At 39.7% G+C, this 18,495-nt stretch overlaps 1 protein-coding gene across 2 annotated transcripts; it reads left to right on the top strand.

Annotated features, from left to right (window-relative positions):
* Positions 1 to 1,853: 1,853 nt before the first annotated feature.
* Positions 1,854 to 4,446, top strand: SPMIP10 (sperm microtubule inner protein 10). 2 transcript variants are annotated; one of them, XM_004420253.3, is made up of 3 exons: positions 1,854 to 1,967; positions 2,481 to 2,589; positions 4,237 to 4,446. In XM_004420253.3, the coding sequence occupies exons 1-3, from the start codon at positions 1,882 to 1,884 to the stop codon at positions 4,444 to 4,446; spliced, it is 405 nt and encodes a 134-aa protein (XP_004420310.1). In that variant the 5' UTR covers positions 1,854 to 1,881. The 2 variants fall into 2 exon arrangements, with proteins under 2 accessions (XP_004420310.1, XP_087286439.1); XM_087430313.1 differs by having other exon boundaries at positions 1,882 to 1,970; positions 2,487 to 2,589.
* The last annotated feature ends 14,049 nt before the right edge of the window (positions 4,447 to 18,495 follow it).

Raw genomic sequence — 18,495 nt, 5'->3', positions numbered from 1 at the left:
TGAGTTTCAAGTGACTTTCTTTTAATCTCAAATATTTCATAAAATTGCTGTAACCAAGGAAAAAAAAATTTTTAAATAGATAACTGGATATTGTTCCTGAAATTATTTATGAAAGGTGATGTTAAAGGTATAGTACATTAGAAAGATAATCAACATTTAGAAATCTGAATGCCACATATTCATGTAAATACTGCTTATTTCTCTAGTGAAATTATGGTTTTTGAAGGGCATTAATGCCTGAGGCTACTTTATCTTCATTAAATGGATTGCTCTACCCCTGTACCTTCCTGGTTCATTTTCATAAATAGTTTCCTTAACATTTGGAAACCACACAGATTTCTGGTTTGTATTGAACCCTAATGTTGTGTATAGAAACCAACACTTCAGTTTTTAAAGTTCTTTAAAATTTTGGCTATTAAAATTACTCTTCTCTGGGGCCAGCCCCGTGGCATAGTGGTTAAGTTTGCGCACTCTGCTTTGGTGGCCTGGGGTTCATGGGTTCAGATCCCGGGCGTGGACCTATGCACCACTCATCAAGCTGTGCTGTGGCGGCATCCCATATACAAAATAGAGGAAGATTGGCACAGATGTTAGCTCAGGGATGATCTTCCTCAAGCAAAAAGCGCAAGATTGGCAATGATGTTAGCTGAGGGCTGATCCTCCTCACCGACAACGACAAAAAAATCACTTTTCTAAACCTTTCTGGCTATCCAAATCTAGGAATGCCTATCCAAACTGTTGTATTCAGTTAATACTCGCACCAAACCAGTATATCTTGCAGTAATTTCTGCTCACCCTAACCTTTTTCCTACTTGCTGGCTAGTAAGATTAACAATACCCCTCCACCTCTCTACCCTAGTAGTTCAGGTGCTCATCCTCACTCATAACCTTTATTAAAATGAATTTTTGTAATCTAAAATCTTCTGCAATATAACTCAAATCTTAGGGGATAAATGGGTTGAATTGCTTTGGGTTTAAGCAAATTTGATTTATACTCAAGTGTGTGTCTAAATAGTTGGTGAAGCATAAATGGGACACATCAACCATGGGCAATATATAGAGGGAAATCAGCTAAGGGCAAATACAGAATCTTAATATGAAGTAGTTATTTGTGAACGATAATTGTTTAATCCAATATATATATTTTTAAATATTTATTTATTTATTTTCCCCCAAAGCCCCAGTAGACAGTTGTATGTCATAGCTGCACATCCTTCTGTATGTTGCTGTATGTGGGACGCGGCCTTGGCATGGCCAGAGAAGCGGTGTGTCGGTGCGCGCCCGGGATCCGAACCCGGGCGGCCAGCAGCAGAGCGCGCACACTTAATTGCTAAGCCACGGGGCCGGCCCCAATATATTTTCTATGTCAAAGCCTGCAAGCAGCCTCATTTTTTAATTGTTCATGATAAGAATGATGATGTTTGGGGCCAGCCCAGTGGTGCAGCAGCTAAGTGCACGCGCTCCACTCTGGCGGCCCAGGGTTCGCAGGTTTGGATCCCAGGTGCGCACTGGCGCAGCACTAGTCAGGCCATGCTGTGGTGGCGTCCCATATGAAGTAGAGGAAGATGGGCACGGATGTTAGCTCAGGGCCAATCTTCCTCAGCAAAAAAGGAGGATTGGCATCAGATGTTAGCTCAGGGCTGATCTTCCTCACACACACACACAAAAATGAATGATGATGTTTTACTCAAGAAGGGGTATTAAAAACAACACTGAAAATAGCTCTAATCTCTGCACTCTTGAAATCAACTGCTAATATAACTGCTATAGGTTGCTATGAAGTTAGCAAAACATTGTTACATCTGAGGCAGCTATGTCATCATAATTAGACTAGTGACTTAGTGGCGTTCTAAATGAGAATTCCGGTCACTACTGGCAGTGATGGCTTCAGGAAAAGACACTTGTCCTGTCTTACCTAAACTTGTCAACAACCGTTCTGATGAGAATTCATATAAGCCTGCTGATAAGTGAGGACTTAGGGTTCTGGGTTTTGGGGGGGTGGGGTTTGCAATCCAGGAGCTATGCAGATGAGGACAATAACTTTGTGCTTCCCCTTGGCATTTATATAGAAAGCTTTGTGTGCAGGGAAAGCAAGTTTGACCTGAGTGTAGAGCACATACTGAATTCAGAAGCTAAATTAGTTACTGTTTTTTGTGATTGGCTGGAGATTCCTTTGGGCAATGAGTAGGCCTGAGGAAATCATGGTGTGCTGCCTTCTCCCCTAAAATCAAGTTCAAATGAACATCGGGAACAAATTGTAAAGGACAGTATGCAGTTGGAGGTACAGGCACCAAGTCCAGACTCTTGGGGATTTAATGGGTTGATTATCTATTAAGTGAGCCTCAAACAATAGCACGGCACTGTGTCCTGCAGCTGCTGGGGTCCGAACATTGTGAACACAACTGCCTCCCTTCCCTAGGTGATGCTAAAATTATTGTATGTAACTCACAAGATACCCTTCTTCTTTTCTTAATGTTCAGGTATAATGAGGTTCATTTGCCACGGTTTTCATTAAAGCAAGGGATGATCCCAAGACATTATGTTATGCCTTGGAAAGAAAACATGAAATTCAGGAATGTGAATCTGAAGGTATTTTCCTATGAACATTCATAATAAAAAGCCTACATTATTTAATGTATCTCTGAATAGACATATGTAACTATACAAAAGCTATTTTTAAAATTATTTTTTATTTTTTCCAGCTTTATTGAGGAATAATAGACAATTATCATTGTATGTATTTAAAGTGTACAATGTGATAATGTGACATACATTGTGGAATGATTCCCAAGATCAAGATAATTAACACATTCATCACTTCATGTAGTTAACTTTCTTTTCTTTGTGGTGAGAATTCTTAGATCTACTCTCAGCAACTTTCAAGTATATAATACCATATTATTAACTATAGTCACCATGCTGAACATTAGATCCTTAGAACTTATTCTTCTTATAACTGAAAGTTTGTACCCTTTGACCTATATCTTTCCATTTCTCCCACCACCATTCTTTTCTCTGACAAAAACTATTTCATGCACTTGCACATAAACTTGCAAGCAAAAGTTAAATAGCAATATCTATTCAAATAATCCAATTAGAAACTTAAAATAGATACACCAAAAAAGATTTCAGAACTATATGTCTACTTTTTGCCCCACATAATGCCAACTCGCGGTTGTTGAGATGCTCATCAGATGTAAGTACCATTAATATTAAAGCTACGGTCCAGGCATGCATTTTTAAAGTTGTATTGCATATTCAGACTGAGAGCTATGGGGACAGTTTGGCTAGATTTACAGAGAGGACTCGTTGCCCATTCAACACTCCTATTCAGTCAATAGTTTCAAAGCATTTTCCAAACTCAGATTGACCATTCACTTGTGAAAAGGTAAGTTGTTTCTTTAAAGGAGAATAGAAGGAGACGGCCCGGTGGCGCAAGGGGTTAAGTGCGCGCGCTCCGCTGCGGCGGCCTGGGGTTCGCCGGTTCGGATCCCGGGCGTGCACTGACGCACCGCTTGTCAAGCCATGCTGTGGTGGTGTCCCATATAAAGTGGAGGAAGATGGGCATGGATGTTAGCCCAGGGCCAGTCTTCCTCAGCAACAAAAAGAGGAGAATTGGCAGATGTTAGCTCAGGGCCAATCTTCCTCACAAAAAAAATAAAAAATAAAGGAGAATAGAATATATTGTAATAATTAAACTACAGGAGAAGATTTCAAGTTAGAATTCCTAGAAAGAAATGTGTTTGTATAAGTAATTTGCAAATTTCAAATGGATAAGCAATTAATGTTGAATAACAATATAGTTTGCCAAGACAGAGATATTACAAAATATGAATATTATATGATATATAACATATATCACAAAAATATGGTTCAATTATTTTCTTATAAAATGTATGCATACAATGTAATAAATGAAGCTGCCATTTGCCCTGAGATGACTATTTTATATGCATTTTTATCTAATATTTTGAAAACAAAGATACAACTGAGGAAATCAAGACTTAACAGACAAACATCAAATTTATATAGTTATTAAGACTTTCTTTAATCTGAATATTGGGCTGTATTTCATGTAATTGAGTGGCTTATCAAGTCATTTTCAATGTCCGAAATAGCTTTAGCCTGGTGGCAATATTATACTGACTTTATCTTTTTCATTTACTAGAACTACAGGCTGTAAACCTTGAGAAAGTGATGTTTGGTGTAACGTACAGCAGATTTTTTTTCTCTTAGCATGCAGAAGCATGTGGGATCCATGCTGGCCCTTTAGAAGACTCTCTGTTTTTGAATCACAGTGAAAGGCTTTGCCATGGAGAAGACCGTAAAGTTGTCTTGAAGAAAGACCCACCAGAAAAAAAAACTGCAGACCTGCCTTTGCATTCACCTCTCTCCAGATACCAAAGCACTGTGATTTCCCATGGCTACAGGAGGCGACTGGTCTGAGGAAGGAAGAATAAAGTGATAAAGTGTTTCATTCTCTCTCTCTTTCTCTCCACCCTCCCAAAAATGTTTAAGTGCATTGTACATTTGTATTTCACCTACAGGTTCAATTTGTTTAAAAGCTATAAGTCAATTGCATGCTTTATACATTATGAAAACTTTAGAAAGGAAATAGGCTCTGAGAACATTTGAGATGAAGTGGGGGAGAAGGAAAACTGTCTCACTGAAATTAATGTCACACAGCAGCAGACTGATCCAGTCCTATCGTCTAATCTCACCATCTACCTTTCTCTCCTTCTGACTCTGTCTTTATTATTCATCCCCTCCAAAACAAGCGTCAGACGAGCCAAATTGAAATAGAGTTGCAGGACGTGGAATTATTTTTGCTAAGTTTTTGACTGCCCCGACACCCTTCTTTCTGCCCCACTCTACCAACACACATACCCCTAAGGTTCTGGACATTGGTAACTAATCAACATGGTAATTAGAAGTGTTTGGCAGACAACACTATGATACATCATACAATTTTAGCTGAGATGTACTTTTCGGTATTGGTTCAGTGTATCCAAGTATCAATTCCTACAGCAAAGAATTGATTCACATAATTTAACAACAGAAAACTGATAATATGCATAAAGGTGCACCACTGTGGAAGACAGTATGGTGGTTTCTCAAACAGTCAAACATAGAATTACCTTATGATCCAACAATTTCACTTCTAGGTATATGCCCAAAAGAATTGAAAGCAGGGACTTGAACAGATATTTGTATACCAACATTCATAGCATCATTATTCACAATAACCAAAAGGTGAAAACAACTCAAATGTCCTTTAACAGATGAGTGGATAAACAAAATGTAGTATATGCATGCAATGGAATATTATTCAGCCATAAAATGTAATGAAGTTCTGATACATAATACAACATGGATAAACCTTGAAAACATTATGCTAAGTGAATAAGTCAGATGCAAGAGGACAGATATTGTGTGATTCTACTTACATGAGATACCTAGAATAGTCAAATTCCTAGAAAAAGAAAGTAGAAGAATAGTTACCATGACTGCAGGGGAGGGGAGGATGTGGAATTATTGTTTAATGGGTACAGAGTTTCCATTTGACATGATGAAAAAGTTCTGGAGATGGATGGTTGCACAACAAGTTGAATGTACTTAATTGAATTGTAGACTCAACAAGGGTTAAAATGGTAAATTTTATGTCACATATATTTTACCACAACTGAAAAAAAGACCAAGTAGGTCTTGGCTTCATCCAGCCAAGTGTTCATATCGCATAACAGCACCAAGGAAACTATTATAAAAAAAAGATACAGATGTCTATCTAAACATCAACTTAAAGATCAATAAGTATAAATAAAGTAAAAAATGTATATATGAGGTGTTAAAAAATGATTAAAGAAGACAATTTCGGTGATACAAACTTTAACACTTCATGAAGTGGACAGCCTCCATTCTGAGAACTGCAAAATGGTGGGGAAGGCAGGAAGATTTTATAAGACAAAGGATAAGGAAGTAAGTATAGAGCCCAAAGCTGGCTTGGTGCTTGGGGATTGACTGACTGGATATACTGCGTTTCTTGTCAAGTGGAGCATCTGCAGGGACATGAAAGTTATTTAAGTTTTGGTTTGCTGATGTGGCACCCTGGGCAGAAGTGGCTCCATCCTGGTCCTAGAAATTTATTTCAACACTAGTGGTCTATTATTGAGGGTAAGGTATTGAAGTCACCACCTGTTGTTGTTGAATTGTCTATTTCTCCTTTCATTTCTATCAGTTTTTGTTTCATGTATTTTGGTGCTCTGTTATTAGATGCATATATATACATAATTATTATATCTTCCTGATGGATGACCCTTTTATCATTACAAAATGTCTCCCTTTGTCTCTAGTAACATTTTTTAACATTTTTATTATTAATGTGATAATAGTTTATAATATTGTGAAATTTCAGTTGTATATTATTATTTGTCAGTCACCATATGAATGTGCCCCTTCACCCCTTGTGCCCACTCCCAAACCTTCCTCCTGGTAACCACCAAACTGTTCTCTCTGTCCGTGTGTTAGTTTATCTTCCACATATGAGTAAAATCATACAGTATTTGTCTTTCTCTGTCTGGCTGATTTCGCTTAACATAATACCCTCCAGGTTCATCCATGTTGTTGCAAATGGGACGATTTTGTCTTTTGTTGTGGCTGAGTAGTATTCCATTGTATATATATACCACATCTTCTTTATCTAATCATCAGTAGATGGGCACTTGGGTTGCTTCCACTTCTTGGCTAGTGAATAATGCTGCAATGAACATAGGGGTGTATAAGTCTCTTTGGATGGTTCATTTCAAGTTCTTTGGATAAATACCCAGTAGTGTGATAGCTGGATCATAAGGTATTTCTATTTTTAATTTTTGGAGGAATCTCCATACAGTTTTCCATAGAGGCTGTACTGGTTTGCATTCCCACCAGCGGTGAATGAGGGTTCCCTTTTCTCCACAACCTCTCCAACATTTGTTATTTTTTGTCTTGGTGATTATAGCCATTCTAATGGGTTTAAGGTGATATCTTAGTGTAGTTTTGATTTGCATTTCCCTGATGATTAGTGATGTTGAACATCTTTTCATGTGCCTATTGGCCATCTGTATATCTTCCTTGGAAAAATGTCTGTTCATATCCTCTGCCCATTTTTTGATTGGGTTGTTTGTTTTATTGTTGTTCAGTTGTGTGAGTTCTTTATATATTATGGAGATTAACGCCTTGTCGGATATATGATTTGCAAATATTTTCTCCCAGCTGGTGAGTTGTCTTTTCATTTTGATCCTGGTTTCATTTGCCTCTTTAGTCTGCTGAAGTCCCACTTTTTTATTTTTTCTTTTGTTTCCCTTGTCCAAGTAGACATGGAATTCAAAAAGATCCCTCTAAGATCAATGTCAAAGAATGTACTGCCTCTATTTTCTTCCAGGAGTTTTATAGATTCAGGTCTTACCTTCAAGTCTTTGATCCACTTTGAGTTAATTTTTGTGTATGGTAAGAGATAATGGTCTACTTTCAGTTTTTTGCATGTGGCTGTCCAGTTTTCCCAGTACCATTTATTAAAGAGACTTTCCTTTCTCCACTGTATGTTCTTAGCTCCTTTGTTAAAGATTAGCTGTCTGTAGATGTGTGATTTTACTTCTGGGCCTTTACTTTTGTTCCATTGATCTGTGTGTGTGTTTTTGTACTAGTACCATGCTGTTTTGATTATTATAGCTTCGTAGTATATTTTAAAGTCAGGGATTGTGATGCCTCCAGCTTTGTTCTTTTTTCTCAAGATTGCTTTAGCCATTCGGGGTCTTTTGTTGCCCCATATGAATTTTAGAATTCTTTGTTCTATTTCCATGAAGAATGTCATTGGGATTCTGATTGGGATTGCATTGACTCTGTAGATTGCTTTAGGTAATATGGAGATTTTAACTGTTTATTCTTTCAATCCATGTGTATGAGATATCTTTCCATTTCTTTATGTCATCATCGATTTCTTTCAATAATGTCTTATAGTTTTCATTGTGTAGGTCTTTCACCTCCTTGGTTAAATTTATTCCTAGATATTTTGTTCTTTTTGTTGTGATTGTAAACGGGATTGTATTCTCGAGTTCTCTTTCTGTTAGTTCGTTATTAGAGTATAGAAATGCAACTGATTTTTGTAAGGTGATTTTGTACCCTGAAACTTTGCTGTAATTGTTGGTTATTTCTAATAGTTTTCTGATGGATTCTTTAGGGTTTTCTATATATAAAATCATGTTGTCTGCAAACAGCAAGAGTTTCACTTCTTCATTGCCTATTTGGATTCCTTTTGTTCCTTTTTTCTTGCCTAATTGCTCTGGCCAAAACCTCGAGTACTGTGTTGAATAAGAGTGGCGAAAGTGGGCACCCTTGTCTTCTTCCTGTTCTCAGAGGGATGGCTTTCAGTTTTTCCCCATTGAATATGATGTTGGCTGTGGGTTTGTCAGATACGTCCTTTATTATGTTGAGATACTTTCCTTCTATACCCATTTTGTTGAGAGATTTTATCATAAATGGATGTTGGATCTTATCAAATGCCTTCTCTGCATCTACTGAGATGATCATGTGGTTTTTATTCCTCCTTTTGTTAATGTGGCGTATCACATTGATTTGCAGATGTTGAACCATCCCTGTGTGCCTGGTATAAATCCCAATTGATCATGGTGTATGATCTTTTTAATGTATTGGTGTATTTGGTTTGCCAATATTTTGCTGAGGATTTTTGCATCTATGTTCATCAGCGATATTGGCCTGTAATTTTCCTTCTTTGTATTGTCCTTGTTTGGCTTTGGTATCAGGGTGACGTTAGCCTCACAGAATGTGTTAGGAAGTGTTCCATCTTCCTCTGTTTTTGGAATAGTTTGAGAACGATAGGTATTAAATCTTCTTTGAATATTTGGTAGAATTCTCCAGAGAAGCCATCTGGTCCTGGACTTTTATTTTTTGGGAGGTTTTTGATTACTGTTTCAATCTCTTTACTTGTGATTGGTCTATTCATAGTCTCTATTTCTTCTTGATTCAGTTTTGGGAGGTTGTATGATTCTAAGAATTTATCCCTATCTTCTAGATTGTCCAATGTGTTGGCATATAGTTTTTCATATTTTTATAGTATTCTCTTATAATCCTTTGTATTTCTGTGGTATCTGTTGTAATTTCTCCTCTTTCATTTCTAATTTTCTTTATTTCAGCCTTCTCTCTTTTTTTCTTAGTGAGTCTGGCTAAGAGTTTGTCAATTTTGTTTATCTTCTCAAAGAACCAGCTCTTTGTTTCATTGATCCTTTCTACTGTTTTTTTGGTTTCAAATTTATTTATTTATGCTCTAATTTTTATCATTTCCCTCCTTCTGCTGACTTTTGGCTTTGTTTGTTCTTCTTTTTCTAATTCTATTAGGTATAGTTTAAGATTGCTTATTTGAGATTTTTCTTGTTTGTTAAGGTAGGCCTCTATTGCTATAATTTCCCTCTCAGGACTGCTTTTGCTGCATCCCATATGAGTTGGTATGGTGTATTTTCATTTTCATTTGTCTCCAGATATTTTTTGATTTCTCTTTGAATTTCTTCAATGATCCCTTGGTTGTTCAGTAGCATGTTGTTTAGTCTCCACTTCTTTGTCACTTTCTCAGTTTTTTTTCTTGTAGTTGATTTCTAGTTTCATAGCATTATGGTCAGAAAAGATGCTTGATATGATTTCAATCTTCTTAAATTTATAAAGGCTTGCCTTGTCTCCCTACATATGATCTATCTTTGAGAATGTTCCATGCGCACTTGAGAAGAATATGTATTCTGCTGTGTTTGGATGGAGTGCTCTATATATATCTATTAAGTCCATCTGGTCTCATTTTTCATTCAAGTTCACTATTTCCTTATTGACTTTCTGTCTGGATGATCTATCCCTTGATGTAAGTGGGGTGTTAAGGTCCTCTACTATTATTGTGTTGTTGTTAATCTCTCCTTTTAGATTTGTTAATCGTTGCTTTATGTACTTTGGTGCTCCTGTGTTGGGTGCATATGTATTTATAAGTGTTATGTCCTCTTGGTGGAGTGTCCTTTTTATCATTATATACTGCTAGTCTTTGTCTCTCATTGTTTTTTTATCTTGAAGTCTACTTTGTCTGATATAAGTATGGCAACACCTGCTTTCTTTTGTTTGCCATTAGCTTGGAGTATCATCTTCCATCCCTTCACTCTAAGCCTGTGTTTGTCTTTAGAGCTGAGATGTATTTCCTGGAGATAGCAAATTGTTGGGTCTTGAGTTTTAATCCATCCAGCCACTCTGTGTCTTTTGATTGGGGAATTCAATCCATTTACATTTAGAGTGATTATTGATATATGAGGGCTTAATGCTGCCATTTTATCGCTTGTTTTTCAGTTGTTCTGTATTTCCCTTGTTTCTCGTCCCATGTATTTCAGACTGCCAATTCAGTTTGGTGGCTCTCTATGATGGTTTTCTCTTTATTTATCATTTGTGTCTTTGTTCTGATTTTTTGTTTAATGGTTACCATGAGGTTTGTATAAAAGATCTCACAGATGAGATAGTCCATTCCCTGATAGCCTCTTGTTCCCCTAGTCTAAGCAGGTTTTATCCCATTCCTCTTCCCCTTCTAAGTTGTTGTTGTCACAACTTATTCCGTTATGTGTTGTGAATTTGTGGTTAAAATGAGGTGATAATACTTATTTTCAATGTTTTCTTTCCCTTTATATTTAGAGTTATAATTGTTTGCTAATCTGTTCTGATAGAGAGTTGCAATATTTTGATTTTGTCTGCCTATTTATCTCCTTGCTCAAGGCTTTGTAAATGCTTTCTTCTGTTTTTTTTTTTTTTTTCAGGTATGAGGGCCTTCTTGATCAAATTTTGTAGGGGGGTCTTGTGGCAATGAACTCTCTCAGCTTTTGTTTATCTGGGGAAGTTTTTATTTCTCCATCATATCTGAAGGATATTTTCACTGGATATGCTATTCTTGGCTGACAATTTTTGTCTTTCAAAATTTTGAAAATATCATTCCACCCTCTCCTAGCCTGTAAGGTTTCTGCTGAGAAATCTGCTGAAAGCCTGATAGGGGTTCCTTTGTAGGTTTTTTTCTTTTGTCTTGCTGCCCTTAATATTTTTTCTTTGTCATTGACTTTTGCCAGCTTTACTAATATATGCCTTGGAGAAGGTCTTTTTACATTGATGTAGTTGAGTTCTGTTTGCTTCTTTTACATGTAATTCCAGCTCCTTTTCGAGGTTTGGCAAGTTCTCAGTTATTATTTCTTTGAAGAAGCTCTCTGCTCCTTTTTTCCTCTCTTCTCCCTCTGGAATACCTATAATCCTTACGTTGCATTTCCTAATGGAGTCGAATATTTCTTGGAGAATTTCTTCATTTCTTTTTAGTCTAAGTTTTCTTTCCTCCTCCATCTGAAGCATTTCTGTATTTCTATCCTCCAGACAGCTAATTGTATCCTCCACATTGTCAGCTCTGTTGTTTAAGGACTCCAGATTTTTCTTTATCTCATCCAATGTGTTTTTCATCTCCAATAGTTCTCATCGGTTTTTCTTTATAGTTTCAATCTCTTTTGTGAATAATTCCCTCTGTTCAGTAATTTGGTTCCTTATTTCATTGAGCTGTCTTTCAGAATTCTCTTATAACTCATTGAGTTTTCTTATGATGGATGTCTTGAAATCTTTGTCATTTAGATTGTAGATTTCCATGCCTTCAGGATTGATTTCTGTGTGTTTGTCTTTTTCCTTCTGATCTGGAGTATTAATATATTTCTTTATACCATTTGATGGAGTGGATTTGTGCTGATGCATAGTGATAGTATCTGGATGCAGGTTCCACCTGCTGCCACTTGTGGGGGGGCAGGAGCTGTGTAATCTGAGCCTGCTGCCACAATCCCTGTCAGCTGTGCCTGTCCAAGCCTGGGCCACTCCTTGAGATTGCAACGGCCCTGTGGGGTCTCCCACAGAATAGGAAAGCAGTCACGCAGGGGTCTCAGGGCTGCTGCTGCCTGCGCCCACAGTCCCATGGAGTTGTCCTCCCCACTTCAGGGCCACAGTGGTACTATGGGCATTCATGGCAGCCAGGAGCTCATTCAGTTCACACTGCCATCTGTTCCTAGGTTGCACTAACCATTGTGCTTGGTGGGCGGGACCTCCCCTGTGGGACCAACCAGTGCCACTCCCTGGGACTGGGGTGGGATTGTGGACTCTCCCACCTGATGAGAGAGTGATCACATGGGGCTCAGGGCTGCTGCCACCTGCTCCCACAGTCCCGCAGAGTCTCGCTCCCCACTTCAGGGCTGCAGCAGTACTATGGGTATTCATGGCAGCCGGGAGCTTGTTTGGTTCCCCCAGACTCGGAGCTCAGCTGCTGTCTGCTCCTAGGTCACACCAGCTGTTGTGCTTGGTGGGTGGGACCTCCCCTCTGGGACCAAGCCAAAGCCACTCCCTGGGACTACGGTGGGATTGTGGACGCTCACACTGGATGAAAGGGTGATCACACGGGGGCTCAGGGCTACTGCCGCCTGCTCCCACAGTCCCGTCAAGTCATGCTTCCCCCTTTTGGGGCCTCAGCAGTACTATGGGCATTCACGGCAGCCGAGAGCTTGTTTTCCTGGGCCACAGCTCCGCCGCCCTCTGCTCCTAGGTCGCACCAGCATTCGTGCTTGGTGTGTGGGGCTTCGCCACTGGGTCCATGCCTGCGCTGCTCTCTGTGGGCTGTGTGGCCCTGAGGACTCTCGCACTAGATGGGGGAGTGATCACACGGAGTCTCAGGGCTGCTGTCACCTGTTTCTGCAGTCTCACTGAGGCACGCTCCCACCCTTGGGGTTGCAGGGGTGCTATGATTGCTCCAGCTGGGAAAGCAGTTGCATATGTGCCCTGAGCTGCCTGGGGGCCAGAGGGTGCTCACCTATCTCCACCACCTCCTCAGGGGGTAGCCCACCCACCTTCAGATGTATAGCTGTGCAGGTCTCTCAGGCATCCTGATGTGCTGTGTGTGTATGCTCTGCTGAACCACGAATGTCCTTTTAGTTGTGGTTCGAAGGGGGAGAGACAAAGGGAACAGTTCAATCTATCATGTTGCTGATGTCACTCTCATCTTCTAGTAACATTTTTTCTTTTAAAGTCTATTTTGTCTAATATTAGTATAGCCACTCCATCTTTCTTCTGGTTGTCACTTGCACAATATATCTTTTTCCATCTTTTTACTTTCGTGCTATTTGTATAAAATTTAAATCTAAAGTATGTCTTCTGTAGAGAGTATACCATGGGACCTCATCTTTTTTTTTGCAGGGGAAGATTCATCCTAAACTAAGATCTGTTGCCAATCTTCCTTTTTTATTTTTTCTTCTTCCCCCCACCCCCCAAAGCCCCAGCACATAGTCGTGTATAGTTGTAAGTTCTTCTGGTTCTATATGAGCTGCCACCACAGCATGGCTACTAACAAACGAGTGGCGTGGTTCTGTGCCCAGGAACCAAACCCAGGCTGCAGAAGCAGAGTGTGCTGAACTTTAACCGCTAGGTCATCAGGGCTGGCTCTGGGACCTTGTTTTTTATTCAGCTTGATAATCTTGCCTTTTTATTGGATTGTTTAATCAATCCATTCATATTTAATGTTATTGTTGCAATAGTTGCATTTAAGTCTGCCATAATCCCTACTGATCTTTCTTCAAATTCACTATTTTTTTCTTCTGCAGGTTTGAGTCCCTAGTGAATTTTTCATTTCAGTTATTGTACTTTTCAAGTCCAGAATTTCCATTTTATCATTTTTATCTCCTCTTTATTGGTATTCTCTATATGATACAATATTGTCATCATACCTTACTTTACTTCTTTAATCATAATCTCCTTTAGTTTTTCGTGCATATTTATAATGGCTATTTTGAAGGTGTTGTCCATTAAAACTAACACCTGGCATTTTCTGTTGCCTGCTTTTTTTCTGGAGTCTGGGTCATAGCTTCCTGTTTCTTTGGCTGTCTAATAATTTTTTCTGGAAGTTGCATATTTTAGAAAATATGTTGTAGCAACTCTGGATACCCATCTCTCTCCCCACCCTCTGGGGCATGATTCTATTTGCTTATTTATTTGTTTAGAGACTGGCTGGATTATTTTAGTGAAGTCAAATCTCTCTTCTCCTCTCCCACTTCCTGCCACTCTCCTGAAGTGTTAAGCCTCTAGTGTTATTCCTCAGGGCCTTAGCCTTGGGTGTGCCCACAGTCACCCACTGATGACAGTAGTTTTGGCAGGGCTCTCTTTGATAGTCTCTGTCCCCGACCACACTCAGCTGTTATGCTGTGCTAATTGCAGACTGATTGCTCTGTTGTTTTCAAAAATGCCCTCAGGAATGACTTTCTCCAAAGACTAATCCCGTCAAATTTGGGCTCTTTTGAAGGGGTAGTTCCAAGGTCAGTGTGATTTATTCTGGCCACAGGAGGGTTCCTCCCAGCTGTCCCTCTCCCTGGTTCTCTCAGATAAACTAGCCAGCCTACACTTTAGCTTATATCTCCAGTGAGTCTACCAGTCTCCTCCCAATTGACTTTCACCACGACCTCCTTTGTTTTTGAGAGTAGCCTTAGGCTTGAACTTCTCCATACATAGTAGCAAATAGAGTCAGTTCCTCTGGGAAGAAATTAGGGGCTATCTGATTTATGGCCTTCTTTTCCTCCCAGGCAAAATATCTGCGCCATGGCTCGAACTGTGAGTGAGGACAATGGCACACTTGTTTCCAAGTGACACCCCTACTCTAGGAGCTGAGCACTCAGTGGAGGAGGAGATAGCAGCCTCAGGTCTTCTCAGCTTGCTCTCCCGGCAGGAAACCACCACCTTATGACCTGGGGCAAGAGCAATTGGGGCCCCAGTATTCTGAGTGGCTCTGTGCCCAAGGCAGAGCTTCCATCCCACAAATTGTGGCTGGGCAGTGGAAGAGATCCCCCACCTCTTGGCCATGCATGTCTGGAACTTAGCCTCAGAAACAGGTAGCCGGGGACAGGATGGGAAATGCTGATGTCCTGCCACTCCTGGGAAGATAGGTCTCCAAGTGGGAGCTGTGGGGAGAGGAACCTCATCTGCACCAGTCTGGACTAAAGTTTCCATTGTGGTGAGCTGGGAGGGAAGAGGAAAGGAGCCGGTCCTGGTTCAAACACCTTGCTGTTCACTGAGCTTTAGTAGATTTTCTCAAATATTTCTCCATTTGCTGTATGGACCATTTCCAGAGACTTTAAATGAATGTCCTTTTAAAATTATCACTAAATTTTCTGGGAAGCAGGTCTGCAGAGCTCCTCACATTGTCATGCTGGAAGCGAAATGCTAGCCTTATGCTTTTGTTACTGAACCAGGTTTGCTTTTGCCTGCCACCCAGAAAGCCAATCACCGAGACAATGAGATTGCAGCACAGAGAGGTTTTAATCACAAGGCAGCCAAGTGAGGAAAATAGGAGAACAAGTCTCAAATCCACCTTCTCGAAAATAGGGACTTAGGGATATTTATGGGGTAGGGGTCAAGGTGGTCTGAAATGTGTAGATAGACGATAGGAGGTGAGGAGAGGTGAGATAATTGATGATCTGTGCAAGCGTACTCAAACTTCATGCCTCTTCATAGGATGCATGTTCACAAAATGGCGGCATTGGTATGACCTGAGGGTGGAGTTTTTAGCCTCTTGACATCAAAAGGTCACTTATTGGACATCTGTGCAGGCCCAGTTGATGGGTTGGTCGTCTCAACTGGCCTGAAGTGGACAAGGGGTTCTAATTCCTGAAAAACAGCTCCAACATCCATTACCATGGTGATAACCAGGGAGATGTTATCTATAGGAATCTAGTGGGAGTCAGATAGCATATTGCCTAAACAGCACAGTTAACAATGGGTGGGTAAACAGCTAAAAGCTATAGCTAGTAACTGCAAAAAGGAAAAAAACTTTAGTTCCTAGCTACTTAATCCTCAATGGCTAACAGTTTGCCAGTTTCACTTTTAAAAGGAGTTCTAAGGAATCCTGTGCTCCTTTAGATCCAAGGTCTCTAGAGAACATAAATCTTCAGTCAGAAGAATTAGAAGAGATACTGGAAAAATTCTGTCTCCTCATCTGACAAGTTTCTCACCAGAAACTAAATAAAGATATGTGAAGAAGAAAACCAGTGAAATATAATTTATATAATTATGTCATTCTACGCCCTAATTCAGTTCAGACTTGAGAAATAGCTGGGAGTACCCCACTATGGAGTTAATTCACACATCTAATTTAAAAACAACAAGCAGGTGGTTCGGAACTTCTAAAAGCTATTTAAGAGAAGTAGAAGATTTTTACTTCCTATAATCCCTTAAGACTACCTTACCTCTAAAATAGACCTGAGCTAATTAACCCACTTCTCCTCAACAGTAAGCATTAACAAGACTGTTCCTTTTAAGTATTTCTCCATTGTTTTCTCTTCCATTGAAAACAAAGGCAGGGCCAGCCCCGTGGCTTGGAGGTTGAGTGCATGTGCTCCGGTGCTGGCGGCCCGGGTTCGGATCCCGGGTGCGCACTGGCGCACTGCTTCTCCAGCCATGCTGGGGCTGCGTCCCACATACAGCAACTAGAAGGATGTGCAGCTATGACATACAACTATCTACTGGGCTTTGGGGGGAAAAATAAATAAATAAAAAAAATTAAAAAAGAAAACAAAGGCAGATTTTGCTGATAATGGAATCAATGTTAGGAAGGTCTTCAAGTTAAAATTTGAGATACTTCCTTGTGTTTATGCCACTCAACTAGAATTTAAAACTCAAGATGACACCTCAGGCCCAATTTTACAGGGATGAGGAATGGAAATGCTGCAGGACATCCTAAAGAGGCTAAGCCCTCTAGGAAGGGGTGCCTTGAGCTCCAGGAGCTGATTCTAGTAGGTCTTTATACATCTCTAGGAATTAATTGAAAAAAGTCTTGAACAGAAGAGTTGAACTGAACAGTGTACATTGCTTGGCCTTTGCCTCATGAAAAAGCCTCTGAATATACTGTGCACATCCAGTGGTGCTAACCTGTTCACCTTTCTGTGAGGTCTGGCTCAGTGACAGTCTTATCACCCTATCATATCAATTATTCTGTCCTTCTACTTAATTTTCCGTAAGTTTCTGTGACCCTCAAGTTACTTCCCAGTAAATGACCCTCCTTCAGATTGTTCCTCATCTAACTTCACTCTCCTAAATGTAAACTCTAATTAATGTGTAGCTTTGGCCCACACCTTTCAGAGCCCCCCTCCTCTAACATGGATTAGTTTGAAACCGTAAATTTTCTTGCAAGAGAGCAGAATATAATGCTGCATCTTAACCCAGGTCGGTTAGTCCAGTGATTGTGAAGTCTCTGGGATGTCCAAGGCCAAAAATGCCAATGGATATATTTTTCATACACGGAGAATATTGGCAATCATATTTGACCATTACCAATTAGCTCTTTGGCAGGCTGAGGGACCACCAAGAGTGGGTGTATATGTGTACCCCACAGAGGGGAGTCTGGCAGAGAACGTGAGCAGTGGCTGGAATGTAATGTATCTCAGTGCATTAACTGGGGGCCTGGCAAAATGGGGACCAGGACAAAAGTATTCACTGAAAATTCTCTGACTTTAACATGATTTACTGATAGAAGCTTGGCTATTAGAAAACATCTTTTTCTTCTTTTAGGAATGTGGAAAAATATGTGTGATAGAACACTGAATGAAAAAGTCAGGATTTACCCAGTTTTGTGGAAAAAAAGAATGTATATGACCAGAAAACAATGCTGGAAGCCAGTGCATCAAAATGTTTACAGTATTATTTCTGGATGGTGGAGTTATGAATGACTCCTATTTATGTCCTTGTACCTTTATAAATTATCTACAGCAAACATGTATTTTACCATCAGAAAAGAAGGAAAACTTTTGATCTTGCACGTGCTGCTCCCCACGAACGGAATGCGCTCCTCTCTCTGTTCCGCTTGTCAGAGTTCCGAATCCAACGCAAACGTCAACTCTTCTATGAAACCTATTTCCTTTTCTACTTTCTCTTTTACCAGTTCTCTCCACCCTAAATTTTTCCAAGTTGGTTCTCTGCCTAAGACTTCTGGTTCTCAACCAGAAGAGGTCTCTGTTGCATCACTCCAGAAAAATAAAGCTTTTGTTTTGGTTTGGTTTTTTGTTTTTTATAAAACATTTTGTTTGTTTGCTCTTTTTAATATGGGAAAAATTTGTCTTTACCTGTTAGAGATATTGTGATATTATAGAAGTTAAAGGTAAAAATTCTTCAGTGCCTCTTTAACTAACAAAATTTCAAATAGAGTATTTTATCAACAAAGGGGAGCTTAAACAGTTTGGACTACCCTCATCGGCACCTAGCATTTTACTGAGCCACAGAGGAATTTTATCTGATACGTAAAAATGTGAAAGTAGGAAAAGAGAGAACACATTTAAACAGGAAAACACCTTTTCTAGGGACAAATTAATAACCATCAGTAAAGTGCTTCAGAGAGCATGGACTTTGGGGTTAGGCTGACCCGGGTTCAAATTCTGACTCCAC

Source organism: Ceratotherium simum, chromosome 4, assembly GCF_057802395.1.
Source record: "Ceratotherium simum simum isolate JZ-2026a chromosome 4, ASM5780239v1, whole genome shotgun sequence".
NCBI lineage: Eukaryota > Metazoa > Chordata > Mammalia > Perissodactyla > Rhinocerotidae > Ceratotherium > Ceratotherium simum.
This window is presented reverse-complemented; position numbering and strand designations above follow the sequence as displayed.

What these genes read in the sequence shown, in the direction of transcription:
- SPMIP10 (XM_004420253.3), top strand. Translation starts at nt 1,882, where the DNA reads ATGGCTTCAGGAAAAGACACTTGTCCTGTCTTACCTAAACTTGTCAAC. An exon ending in TCATATAAGCCTGCTGATAA is followed by an intron (nt 1,968 to 2,480) that starts GTGAGGACTTAG and finishes CTTAATGTTCAG; the next exon opens with GTATAATGAGGTTCATTTGC. An exon ending in TCAGGAATGTGAATCTGAAG is followed by an intron (nt 2,590 to 4,236) that starts GTATTTTCCTAT and finishes TTTTTCTCTTAG; the next exon opens with CATGCAGAAGCATGTGGGAT.